This window comes from Pelophylax lessonae (genome assembly GCF_965119305.1).
Source record: "Pelophylax lessonae genome assembly, chromosome: 4".
Classification (NCBI taxonomy): Eukaryota; Metazoa; Chordata; class Amphibia; order Anura; family Ranidae; genus Pelophylax; species Pelophylax lessonae.
The window spans coordinates 282,097,040-282,109,729 of record NC_138771.1 but is presented as its reverse complement, the minus strand read 5'-3'; the positions used below and the strand labels follow the sequence as shown (position 1 = coordinate 282,109,729).

The following is a 12,690-nucleotide window of genomic DNA, read 5'->3' as shown; positions in this document are numbered from 1 at the left end:
ATCATTTTTTTCACACAAATAGAGCTTTCTTTTGGTGGTATTTGATCACAACTGGGGTTTTTTTTTTTCGTGATATATGCAAAAAAAGAGCAAAAATTTTGAAAAAAAAACCCTTTTTTTTAGTTTCAATTATGAAATTTTGCAAAAAATAAATTTTTCTTCATACATTTGGGCCAAAATGTATACTGCTACATGTCTCTGGTAAAATTAACCCAAATTAGTGTATATTATTTAGTCTGTGTGAAAGTTATTGAGTCTAGAAGCTATGGTACCAATTACTGAAAATTGATCACACCAGATGTACTGACGGCCTATCTCCTTTCTTGAGGCCCTGAAATGTCAGGACAGTACAAATACCGACCAAATTACCCCTTTTTGTAAAGTAGACAGTCCAAGGTATTTAGTAAGAGGCATGGTGAGTTTTTTGAAGTTGTAATTTTTTCCCACAATTCTTGGGAAAATGAAGAAAAATTTTTTTTTTCTTTTTTTTCCCACAAAGTTGTCAATTTATAAGCTATTTCTAACACATAGCATGTACACAGCAAAAATTACACCCAAAAATACATTCTGCTACTCCTTCCGAGTATGGCGATACCACATGTGTGAGCCTTTTACACAGCCTGGCCACAAAAAGAGACTCCACGTCCAAGAAGCACATTCAGGCGTTCTAGGAGCATAAATACACATAAAACTTTCTTACTACCTATCACACTTTTCAAGGCCCTAGAGCACCAATACAATGGAAAAGTCCACAAAATGACCCCATTTTGGAAAGCAAACACTCCAACGTATATTCTATGAGGCATTATGGGTCGTTTGAACATATCATTTTTTTCCACAGGTTTTTGGAAAATGTGGGAAAAAAATGAAAACTTTTTTTTTTTACACAAAGTTGTCAATTTATAGGATATTCCTAACACATAGCATGTACACAGCAAAAATGACACCCCAAAATACATTCTGCCACTCCTCCTGAGTATGGCAATACCACATGTGTGAGACTTTTTCACAGCCTAGCCATATAGAGGGGCCTAACATCCAAGGAGCATCATCATGCATCCTAGCCACTTGCCTAGGCCTATTTTTGACATTTGGTGTTTACAAGCTAAAATCAGTTGTTTTGCTAGAAAACTGCTTAGAACCCCCAAACATTATATATTTTTTTTTAGCAGAGACCCTAGAGAATAAAATGGAGATTATTGCAATATTTTTTATCACACCGTATTTGCGTAGCGGTCTTCCAAACGCAATTTTTTTGGAAAAAATTCACTTTTTTTAATTAAAAAATAAGAAACCAGTAAAGTTAGCCCAATTTTTTTCCATAATGTGAAAGATAATGTTACGCCGAGTAAATAGATATCCAACATGTCATGTTTCAAAATTGCGCACGCTCACGGAATGGTGACAAACTTTGGTACTTAAAAATCCCCATAGGCGACAATTTAAAAATTTCTACAGGTTGCCATCTTTGAGTTACAGAGGAGGTCTAGGGCTCAAATTATTCCCCTTGCTCTAACGATCGCGGCGATACCTCACATGTGTGGTTTGAACACCGTTTACATATGTGGGCGGGGTTTCTGTATGCATTCGCTTCTGCGCGCGAGCTAACGGGGACAGGGCGCTTTAATTTTTTTTTTTTTTTTTTTTTACTATTTATTTTATTTATTATTTTTTATTTTTACACCGTTTAAAAAAAAAAAAAATTGATCATTTTTATTTCTATTAAAAGAAATGTAAATATTCTTCGTAATAGAAATAGGCACGACAGGACCTCTTTTTTGTGAGATCTGGGGTCAAAAAGTCCTCAGATCTCACAAGTACACTAAAAGATAGAAAAAAAAAAAAAAATAAAATAATTATAATATAAAATGAAAAAAAAAAAAAAAAAGGACCTTTAAACCGGTTGCTAGGCAACAACATTTTCCGTAGCTCCGGTCCTCCAAGACCATAGAGTCAAGTGAGGGCAAGCTTGCCCTCACTCGACATCCTGTCTGTGAGGATTTGGGACCGGATCGTTTTCCCCGCTGCCGGCGGGTCCGGTAAGCGGGGAAAAGGACCGGAACGCGTCGGGAGGGGGGGGGCGCCTCTTCCGCCATCCCGGAAGGGTGATCCCACGGCGAATCCGCCGCTGGGACCACCCTTATCGGAAAGCCAACCGTCCACCGTTTAAAAAAATACCAGGGTTATGGCAGCTATCTGCTGCCATAACACCGGTATTTAGGTTTAAACGGAGGACGTATATAAACCTTTTTGGACTTGGACATGGTGGCTGTATGAAGGGTGACAGGTACTCGGGTACTTTGTTGGGCAGGTGACAGGTACTCTGGTACTGATGAGCAGGTGGCAGGTACTCGGGTTCTCCGATAGGCAGGTGACAGGTACTCGGGTACTCTGATGGGCAGGTGACAGGCAGGTGATAGGTACTGATGAGTAGTACTCACTGACTGATAGGTGATAGGTGATACTGTACTGATGGGTACTGATGATCAGTACTGATACGTGATAGGTACTGATGAGTACTGATGAGTAGTGATGGGTACTGATGAGCAGGCGGCAAGTACTTGGGTACTTCAGGCGTCAGGTACTCTGATGAGCAGGTGGAAGGTACTCGGGTACTCTGATGGGTAGGTGACAGGTACTCAGGTACTCTGATGACGGGTACTCCGTTGACAGGTACTCAAAGTACCCGAGTACCTGTCATCAGAGTACCCGAGTACCTGTCATCAGAGTACCCGAGTACCTGTCATCAGAGTACCCGAGTACCTGTCATCAGAGTACCCGAGTACCTGTCATCAGAGTACCCGAGTACCTGTCATCAGAGTACCTGAATACCTGTCACCAGCCCATCAGAGTACCCAAGTACCTGTCATCTGAGTACCTGATGGGCTGGTGACAGGTACTCGGGTACTTTGATGGGCTAGTGACAGGTGCTCTTTATTGGGGGGGGGGGGAATCAGTGTGTTTGGGGTGCACTGTAGTTGGTAACTAGCTGTTACCACAATCTCCTCCTCACACAGGATCAGTGTGTGAGGAGGAGAACACGGTGACAGCTAGTTACCGTGTTCTCTGTTGACATTTGTGACCGGCTGTGATTGGACACAGCCGGTCACGTGGTAAAGAGCCAATTTCATTGGCTCTTTACCTAGATCGGGGATCGACTCTGTCCGAGGGACGAGCCTCGTCCCCGATCGCTGCTCTGCGCGCCCCCGGGGGCGCGCATTGCAGAGAGAACGAGCGGCTCGTGCTGGAGCCGCTCATGTGATCGGCTGTGATTGACACAGCCGATCACGTGGTAAACAGCCAATTTCTATTGGCTGTTTACCTTGATCAGGGATGGGCTATGTCCGAGGGACGAGCCTCATCCCTGATCGCGCCGCTGCGCGCCGCCGGGGGCGCGCAGTAGCAGCTAGAACGGGCCGACGTCATATGACGGCGGCCCGGATCTAGACAACCACTTTGCCGACGTCATTTTACATGACTCGGTATGGAAGTGGTTAAAGAAGTACAGCCGAAGCTCTTTGGCTGTACTTCTTCTGTGGATCACATGAGTGCAGTTCATTCTGCATTCCTGTGATCCATTTTCAGCCGACAGCTGGCTGAAGCCCACTGTGGGCTGATGTCACAGAGCCGGTCCAGGCTCAGGAAAGATCACGATTCATATGGTCAGGATCTGTCCACATGCCTGGACTGGTACCTGACTCATTCTCCCAGGGTGACGCTGAGAGCCTGAGCCGGGCACTCCCAACGCCACCACGCTGACGGTTCTCAGAGCTCCTTGAGCAGAGAGCTGGCAACTGAGTGATCAGTGGTGTTTGGTCGCTCGGTTCTCAGTTTTAGAACCGGTGGGAACATATGCTGCATCCACCTAGGTAAGTATGATTCCCATTAGGGCTGAACGATAGTCGATATGATATTGACTATCGTTCTGCGGCCGTAGGCGATATTCATATCGCCGAGGCCACGATATTTGTATAGGCAGGGGGAAGGGACTCGGAGGAGGGCAGGAGGACTCACAGACTTCCATGTTAGGCAGGGACTCGGAGGAGAACTCGCACATCCAATCCACTGCAGGCTGCAGCCCGCCCCACACGTTCAGTGAGTCTCACTCTCCGCCCTAGTTTTCTCAATGGCACATTCAGGGAACCAATCACGCCGTGAGCAGCTGCACAGCTAACCAATCACGCATGCCTGCACACCTGATTGGTTCGCTGTGCCGCTACTCACGGCGTGATTGGTTCCCTGAATGTGCCATTGAGAAAACTAGGGCAGAGAGTGAGACTCGCTGAACGTGTGGGGCGGGCTGCAGTGCACGAGTGAGTAAATGTATGCGGCTGTGCTCCTTTCCCGGCTCCTAGTCCATCGCTGACCGCTCCAGCCTCCTACCACCACTGCCAGTATATATGTGAAATACACTAAATAATCTATATTGACATGGTGTGTATACAAAAAGAGAAAAGTAGATGTATGTATGTATATGTAGAGGAAAATAAATTATTAATAATTCAGAGGTGATTTATATATTAATAATTTATTTTCCTCTACATATACATACATGCATCTACTTTTCCCTTTTTGTATACACACCATGTCAATATAGATTATTTATTGTATTTCACATATATACTGGCAGCACCAATCACTTCCTCTTCCTTTTTATAATCTATTATATAATCCCTTCCAGGGTTATATTCTGAAGTGGGCTGCAGCCAACCTCCTTTATATTTCTCCATATAAAGGACGGGTCCCTCAATATCGCAATATATATCGTTGGAAAAAAAAATATCGCAATATATTTTTTTTCCAATATTGTGCAGGCCTAATTCCCATACAAAATTCTCATTTCTTTAAGTCATGATACACTGCATAATAGCACATTATGAATTTACCTGCACATGGAGCCCTCCATCACAATGCTGTCATGGCTCCCTGGTGCTTCCATCTTCACCTGGTCTTCCTTCCAGGTTCATAGGCTCTGGCTGTATGAATGGCTGGGACTACGATGATTTCAAGTCCTTTTTAGAGCGCACGTCACCGGCTTCAACCCATGTGAATATCTCCTAAACAGCGCTAGTTTAGGAGATATTCCCTGTACCTACAGGTAAGCCTTATTATAGGCTTACCTGTAGGTATAAGTTAAAAAGTGTACTTTACTTCCACTTTGAGATGATCCACTCTTTAAAGAGAGTCTCTTCTCAGTCAGCCTGTTTTATCAAACAGACACTACTGGAACCATTATCTACATTTATTCTCAGAATTTTTAGCTGAATGTCTTTCCTTTCCACTGCAAAACAGTCTATGGATATGGTTGTGTTGCAGCAAATAAATAAAATTGTTAATAAACCCAAAAGCAAACATTTATTGTATTGTAGCTTACCCATTCTTTGATGTACTGGCTGCATTAGTTTTCTTGTTTAGGCGTTCTCTCTTCTATTTTCATCTGGTGATCCAGGCGGTTAGTCTGTTTTTCAAAAGCACAAGCTCTCTTGCAGATGTATCAGGTACAGGGATGAAACAAACCATATAACACAGGCAGGGGTGCTCACAATGATGAACATTTATGTAAAACCTTTATCCCAAAAGGGAAACACTTTACCCACTGTGCTCATTCATCCAGAGTGGGGGCACTAATAATGAAGGTGTGTTACTGGCCAGATCATCATGTGAAAACCTAGAGAAGAAAGGGAAGTTCTGCTCACCCTTCCAGTTAAAATCTGCATTCTGGACTTTAATATATTTAAAATTAGCCTATTCCCAAACTATGTACACTGAAGTTCACTTATGCTGGCCATACACCATACAAAAATCGGCCACAATTCGGTCGTTTGGACAGTTTGTTAGTTTTTAGGCACAGATGATCGGTAATCGGTTGTGACGTTTTTGAGCTGAAAAACGAAGGACAAGTTTGGAAATTTTGTGCCGATCGAACGATAAATTGAAAGGTTAATGTGTGTGTCATCCAAACTGTTTGCACTAGGTATATGTGAAAATTCAAACAAAAAACGGATTCATTTATGTCCATTGAACGATGTATCGGTCATTACATGATAGCACTATTGTTTGCTCTCACGGCCGAGTGTTCGTTTTTCGAAAATTAGTTTGAATGATTTCTCATATAATGTATGGCCAGCATTAGTCTTAAGAAACAGAAAAAGTTCTTTAAAACAAGCCCTATATTACCTTTGTAGCTCTACACATTGTGGAAAAAATTGTTCTCAGTTCACAACAAATGCACAGAGATCTCAACTTTTTTTTTTTTTTTTTGTATGATAGCAGATAATGGTCTGCCAGCCTTCTAAAGTAAACATTCAGGTGTTTCTATGCTGTTAGAAAATTATTGAAACCCTAATTTTTTGACTCTTTGCTGTCATTTCAAGATATGTGGCCTTTTACTGCCTATGTTCCTATGTTACCATTTTGTTAAGGTCCTTTAGTAATTTATAACTATCCTGATGAATTTTAATAATTTTACATAAACGAAAATCACACTATTTGTTTATATTTCAACCAGATTGTGACAGTAACTGTGTCTACCTGTTTATAGGTTTGGAAATGTGAACTTTCACTTTTATTTTTCTTTAGGGGAGAATTACTGTTAAAAATGAACAGACCTTTAGAAGCTAAAGAAGCCTATATCAAGGCTTTGGAACTTGATGGAGCAAATGCAGATTTATGGTACAACCTTGCTATTGTTTATATTGAATTGAAAGATCCAAATGAAGCATTGAAGAACTTCAATCAAGCACTTGATCTGAATCGGAGACATAAGTTAGCTTTGTTTAACTCTGCTTTACTCATGCAGGAATCTGGTATGTTTTAATACATCTGTTGTGTACTAATCTGTTTTCTATACATAAAAATAAGAAGACTTGATAATCTTCAGCCAAAAAAGAGTGAAGATTCACTTCAATTTTCCAGTTACGTACGATGAAAAATACAAGAATTTGCATTATTATTTTTGAGGGAAAGTTTCTGAACTCATTTAGTAAATCAGCCTCATCGTTTTATAGTAATGACTCCTGAAAAGAGCCCAACTTCGAACCAGAAAGATTTTTACTTTTCATTGGGAAAATTTATTTGGGCCTGACCTGGCATAAGTAGATCTACAAGATTTCAGGTGCTAAAAGCTCTATTTTACCACTTAAGAAAGCACACACCTCAAAGATTGGCTGCTCTATCCACTTATTCTGTCTCAAAATGTTCTTTTCACTACCCCCCCCCCCCCCCAGGCCTCGAAAGTCCTTATCCTAATGCAGGGGTGTTCTAATTGTGTGGGTAGGGCTTATACAGAAGTTTGTATCTGTAAATAGTGCAGCGCAGGTAATAGATAAAATATCTAAGAAATAGGTCCACATAAAATATCCTTGAAAGTTCATGCATGGAAGATATTGGATGGTGCAAAGTGGTGTCTCTACATAGAACATGCATGTGTCATAAATTGTGCATAACCTCCACCACACACACAGATGGCCACTCACCTTAAGAATATGGCCCCCTGAACCAACAGAACAATCAAGCTAATATTCACATGAAGGAAACTGATACTCTCCTGATGGTCTGAGCAGATCCAGCACCCCAATTCCTTCTGAGCAGCATAATTAAAGCAGATAAAAAGTATCTAATGCTCTCTGCTAAACAATTGTTTATTTAAATAAGGTTAAAATCGCTTACAAGATTGGCACTTATCACAAGTGGATGAACAAACGCTCTTGTATATACACACACTTAAATGAGATGGCTACGGGTGACGTCATGCGTTGCTCCTCCCCGTACGCATTATCTCCAGGGTAGCTACTCCAGCTTTCAAGTCCACCCGACTCGAGAACATGTTCTTCCTCTAATGCATGTCTCCAACTATAGATTAGTCCCTGTTTGGTTGGCTTTGGCCAGCCTTACTTACCTGAACCCACACATCAAGCAGAATACCAGTGGGGGCCCTGTGCAAGTGCAGGGAGAATACATTATATTAATTAAATACACTAATCCCTCGCACTTAAGTAGAATCATACAATAAATACTAAAATGCCGCTACTTCAATAAATATATAAGCAAAAAAGAGAAATCCAACATGCAACAATCTAACATACCACTCACTAAATATACATGCATAAATTACATAAAATGTTTGTGCGCAATAGTCCGTCAATGTAAATGAAAGACAATGTGAGTAGCTTGGCTTGGAAGAGACCGTAGTATCCCAATGTGAATTAGGAAAACACCTCACACTCCACCACCTGCATGTGATCCCACTCCCAGTGAACTGCCAATCGCCAGAACAAATTGCCTTCCATTTTAATGGACAAAGCAAATTCACTTTAAAACAATTCATCACGGTTCCCTGGATGCTCGGTAACGTTCCTCCTTACACCTCTTTCTCCCCGAGATGATAATATAGGTATATGTAAAATTAATAACCTCCACTAGTGTGATATTATTTTATTAATCACAACATTTGTTTAACCACTTAGGCCCCGGAGGATTTTCCTGCTAAACGACCAGGGGGTATTTTGCGATTCGGCACTGCGTGATTTTAACAGACAATTGCGCGGTCGTGCAAATTTGGCGTCCTTTTTTTCCCACAAACAGAGCTTTCTTTTGGTGGTATTTGATCACCCATGCGATTTTTACTTTTTGCGCCATAAACAAAAAAAGAGCGTACATTTTGCAAAAATAACAATATTTTTCACATTTTTTTATATGAAATTCCCCAAAAAAAAATGTAAAAATCAAATTTTTTTAAAATTTTCGGCCAATTTGTTTTATGCTACCTATGTTTGGTAAAAAAAATCGCAAAAAGCGTATTTTGATTGGTTTGCGCAAAAGTTATCGCGTTTACTAACAAAGGGAAAGATTTCTGTCATTTTTGGTGTTTTTTTTTAACGCGTAATGGCGGCGATCTGCAATTTTTTTTTTTGCGGTACTGCGACATTGGGGCGGACAGATCGGACCCTTGACTGACATTTTTGACACTTTTGGGGTTACCAGTGACATTTCTACAGTAATCAGTGCTATATATATGCACTGTTACTGTAAAAATACACTGGTAGTGAAGGGGTTAACTTTATTTGGGAGGGAGGGGCTGTGTGTGTCCCTAGGGGCGTGCTTTCTACTGTGATTGGCTGTGGCTTGAGCTGTAAGGACACTGATCAACGGATCTACATAGTAGATCCATGTGATCAGTGTTTTTACAGCGAGGAGAATGACAGGTGGCTTGTTTACACAAGCTGCCTGACCTTCTCCCTCTCCCCCGCCGATCGCCGAGTGACCGGCGGACATCGGGTCCGCTGGTCACACGCGCGGGGGGGGTCCGTGACCGCGCGGGAGCGCGCCTCCGTGGGCGTGCGCTCGCTCCCCAGAGCCTCACAGGTGAGCGACGTAGACCTACGTCACTCTGCCTGTGAGGGGCTGACTGCCGCAGTAAATATACTGTGAGCAGTCGGCAAGCGGTTAAAACAACATCTTTTACACTCACATATTCCACAGCTAAAATCGCATATAAGACCGTGTTGGGTATATCCTACATATCGCACCCTCTCCACGCTGGTAAAACGATCCTTCGGAGACACCTGTCGGTTACACTCAGCTGTTTCCGGATGACGTGCAGTCACGCCTTGACGCGTTTCACCATTTCCGACTTCGTCACAGGGGGGTGTCTGCACGGCCCGGCTCTCAGGACTATAAGCTGTTGCTCATTCAGTCATATGCAAATACGTAACCCTTTCCAATGATCTGGTGGAGGCACATGCCTAACTTAAAGTATTAAGGGTATGCTGGTACTGACGGGCAAATAACCATCCCTCGCTTTAACCCGTTTTTGGACACACCTGAGCTGCTGCATATAAAACAGAATGTAAATCTCTCAATAAATTATTTTAAACTATCTTTAGCAAACTCTAACTGAGTGGGCTAAGCGCCTTCGCCGTGACATCTAAGGAGAACAGCTCCCTTCTGCCTTTGTTAAACTCGTGGACCTTCCTTCTGGACTCATAAGAAGTATTTTTGTCTCTCAGGGTCGTTTGACAAGGGCTCGAAGCCTTTCAGGGCCTCCTCTGGCGGATCGAAATGAACCTGGTCATGCAAACTGAGAGCGGGCTTCTCCTGACCCGGGAACAAGGCTCCTTCTGCATGAAGGTGCACCCTCACCCGTATCAGGGGTGGGGGGGAAATCTTCGCTGGTTTCCAGACCCGTGGACTTCCCTGGTACAAGACAAGCGGGTCCAAGAAGTCATTTGGTCCGGCTACAAGATCGAGTTTCGCTCTGGTCCCCCGGCAAGGTTTTTTCCTTCCAACCTGCACCTGTCCCCAGGCAGGGTCTGTATGGGGCGGTACAAGACCTGTTCCTTCAAGGGGTGATTGTTCCGGTTCCGACTTAAGAACATTTTCCGTTTTTTTTTACTCCAACCTGTTCACAGTAACCAGGAAGGATGGCAAAGTGCATCCAAACCTGGACCTCAAGGCGCTAAATTGCTTTTTGCGGGTAAGTTTAAAATGGAGTCTATTTGAACAGTGGTGGCATCTTTGCGTCAGGGTTATTTTCTCGCCTCTTTAGATATAAATGATGATTATCTTCACATTCCAATATGTGCCAGTCACCAGTGTTTTCTCCGCTTTGCTGTGGGAGAGGAGCATTCAGTTTGTGGCATTACCCTTTGGTCTTGCCTCCGCTCCTCGGGTCTTAACAAAAGTGTTGGCTCTGCTGCTAGCCTTGCTACGCCAACGGGGGATTGCGGTGCTGGGCTACTTGGGATGATCTTCTTATGCGAGCGGAGTCTCCCTCTGCTCTGGTAGAGATCCTGGAGATCACAATATGGACTCTGCAGGAGTTTGGCTGGATTCTGAATTTTCAGAAGTCTGCCCTGGTTACGTCCACAAAACCGGACTATTTGGGCCTGACTCTAGACTCGGCCGTGGCCAGAGTACTCTTTCCTCTGGACAAACTCCAGAAATTGCGGGCTGCAATTCGCCTCCTGCTGTCCAACAAATGGTCATCCCTCTGGATTGCATGTGGATGCTGGGCCTGATGGTGTCTACCTTCAAGGCGGTTCAGTTTGCACAGTTCCATACAAGGTTCCTGCAAAGGGAGATTCTGACCAAATGGGACAAGACTCCGCAGTCTCTAGATCAGTGGTTCTTAACCTGGGTTCGATCGAACCTCAGGGGTTCGGTGAGTCAGTCTCCGGGGTTCGGCGGGGGGGACAAAGGGGCAATTGCTCCCCCCGAGAAAATATTACTGATTGTGAGGCCGAGCGCACCCCGGGAAATCAGAGCTGCGTTAGGGACGACTCACAGCCATTGCACATAGACACTTGACACTCCGCCCCCTGTACCTCCCCCAGCAGGTTTCCAGCCTATCTCCTGCAGGTGCTTGCTGCGTGAGTGGGCGGGATGGGGATGTACCTGACCACGGAGATCGCGCCCGCCTGGAAGAGGGAAGTGTGAGCAGCTGAGCCGAGTGAATGTTCCTGGAGGTAGGCTCAGCTAGCTGTACATGGTGGATTCGTTTACAAGGACCTCTATGCTACGTCTGCTGAGTTACTGCAGCTTAGCATAGAGGTGCTGTTAGCTGACAGATGGAAATGCATGTCCATTTCATTTAGCTCAATAAAGCATTGTGAATACCCCCTGGTGTGTGCCCTCCTGATACCCCATGGAATGCTCTCCCAACACCTCCCCCCAATGTGTGCCCTCCTAACACCCCCATGGTATGCCCTCCAAACACCTCCCCAGAGTGTGTTCCCTCTTGACACCCCGTGCTATGTCCTCCCAACCCCCCCAGTGTGTGCCCTCCTGATACCCCATAGTATGCCCTCCCAACACCTCATCCCTCAGTGTGTTCTCTCCTGACACCCCATGGTATGCCCTCCCAACCCCCCCCCCCCCAGTGTGTGCCCTCCTGATACCCCATAGTATGCCCTCCCAACACCTCATCCCTCAGTGTGTTCTCTCCTGACACCCCATGGTATGCCTTCTTGTGACAACACTGGAAAAATTACACTTTGCTACAATGTAAAATAGTGAGTGTATAGGTTGTATAACAGTGTAAATTTGCTGTCCCCTCAAAATAACTCAACACACAGCCATTAATGTCTACCACTGGCACAAAAGTGAGTACACCCTTAAGTGACAATGTCCAGATTGGGCCCTAAGTGTCAATATTTTGTGTGACCACCATTATTTTCCAGCACTGCCTTAACCCTCTTGGGCATGGAGTTCACCAGAGGTTGCCGCTGGAGTCCTCTTCCACTCCTCCATGAGGACATCACGGAGCTGGTGGATGTTAGAGACCTTGCGCTCCTCCACCTTCCATTTGAGGATGCCCCACAGACGCTCAGCTCAGTTTCAGGGTCTTGGCAATCTTCTTACAGCCTAGACCATCTTTATGTAGAGCAACACTTCTTTTTTTCAGATCCTCAGAGAGTTCTTTGCCATGAGATGCCATGTTAAACTTCCAATGACCAGTATGAGAGAGTGAGAGCGATCACACCAAATGTAACACACCTGCTTCCCATTCACACATGAGACCTTGTAACACTAACGAGTCACATGACACCAGGGAGGGAAAATGGCTAATTTGGCCAAAATTGGACATTTTTTACTTAGGGGTGTACTCACTTTTGTTAGACATTAATGGCTGTGTGTTGAGTTATTTTGAGGGGACAGCAAATTTACGCTGTTATCTAATCTGTACACTCA

The 12,690-nt window shown here is 44.0% G+C and overlaps 1 protein-coding gene across 1 annotated transcript in view; it reads left to right on the top strand.

Annotated features, from left to right (window-relative positions):
• The window catches only part of TMTC3 (transmembrane O-mannosyltransferase targeting cadherins 3), a 173,498-nt gene that overhangs the window by 154,891 nt on the left and 5,917 nt on the right, over positions 1 to 12,690 (top strand). The window contains exon 12 of the mRNA XM_082255325.1: positions 6,580 to 6,806. Within this exon, the coding sequence (XP_082111451.1) occupies positions 6,580 to 6,806 (227 nt within the window). The remainder of the gene's footprint in view (positions 1 to 6,579; positions 6,807 to 12,690) is intronic.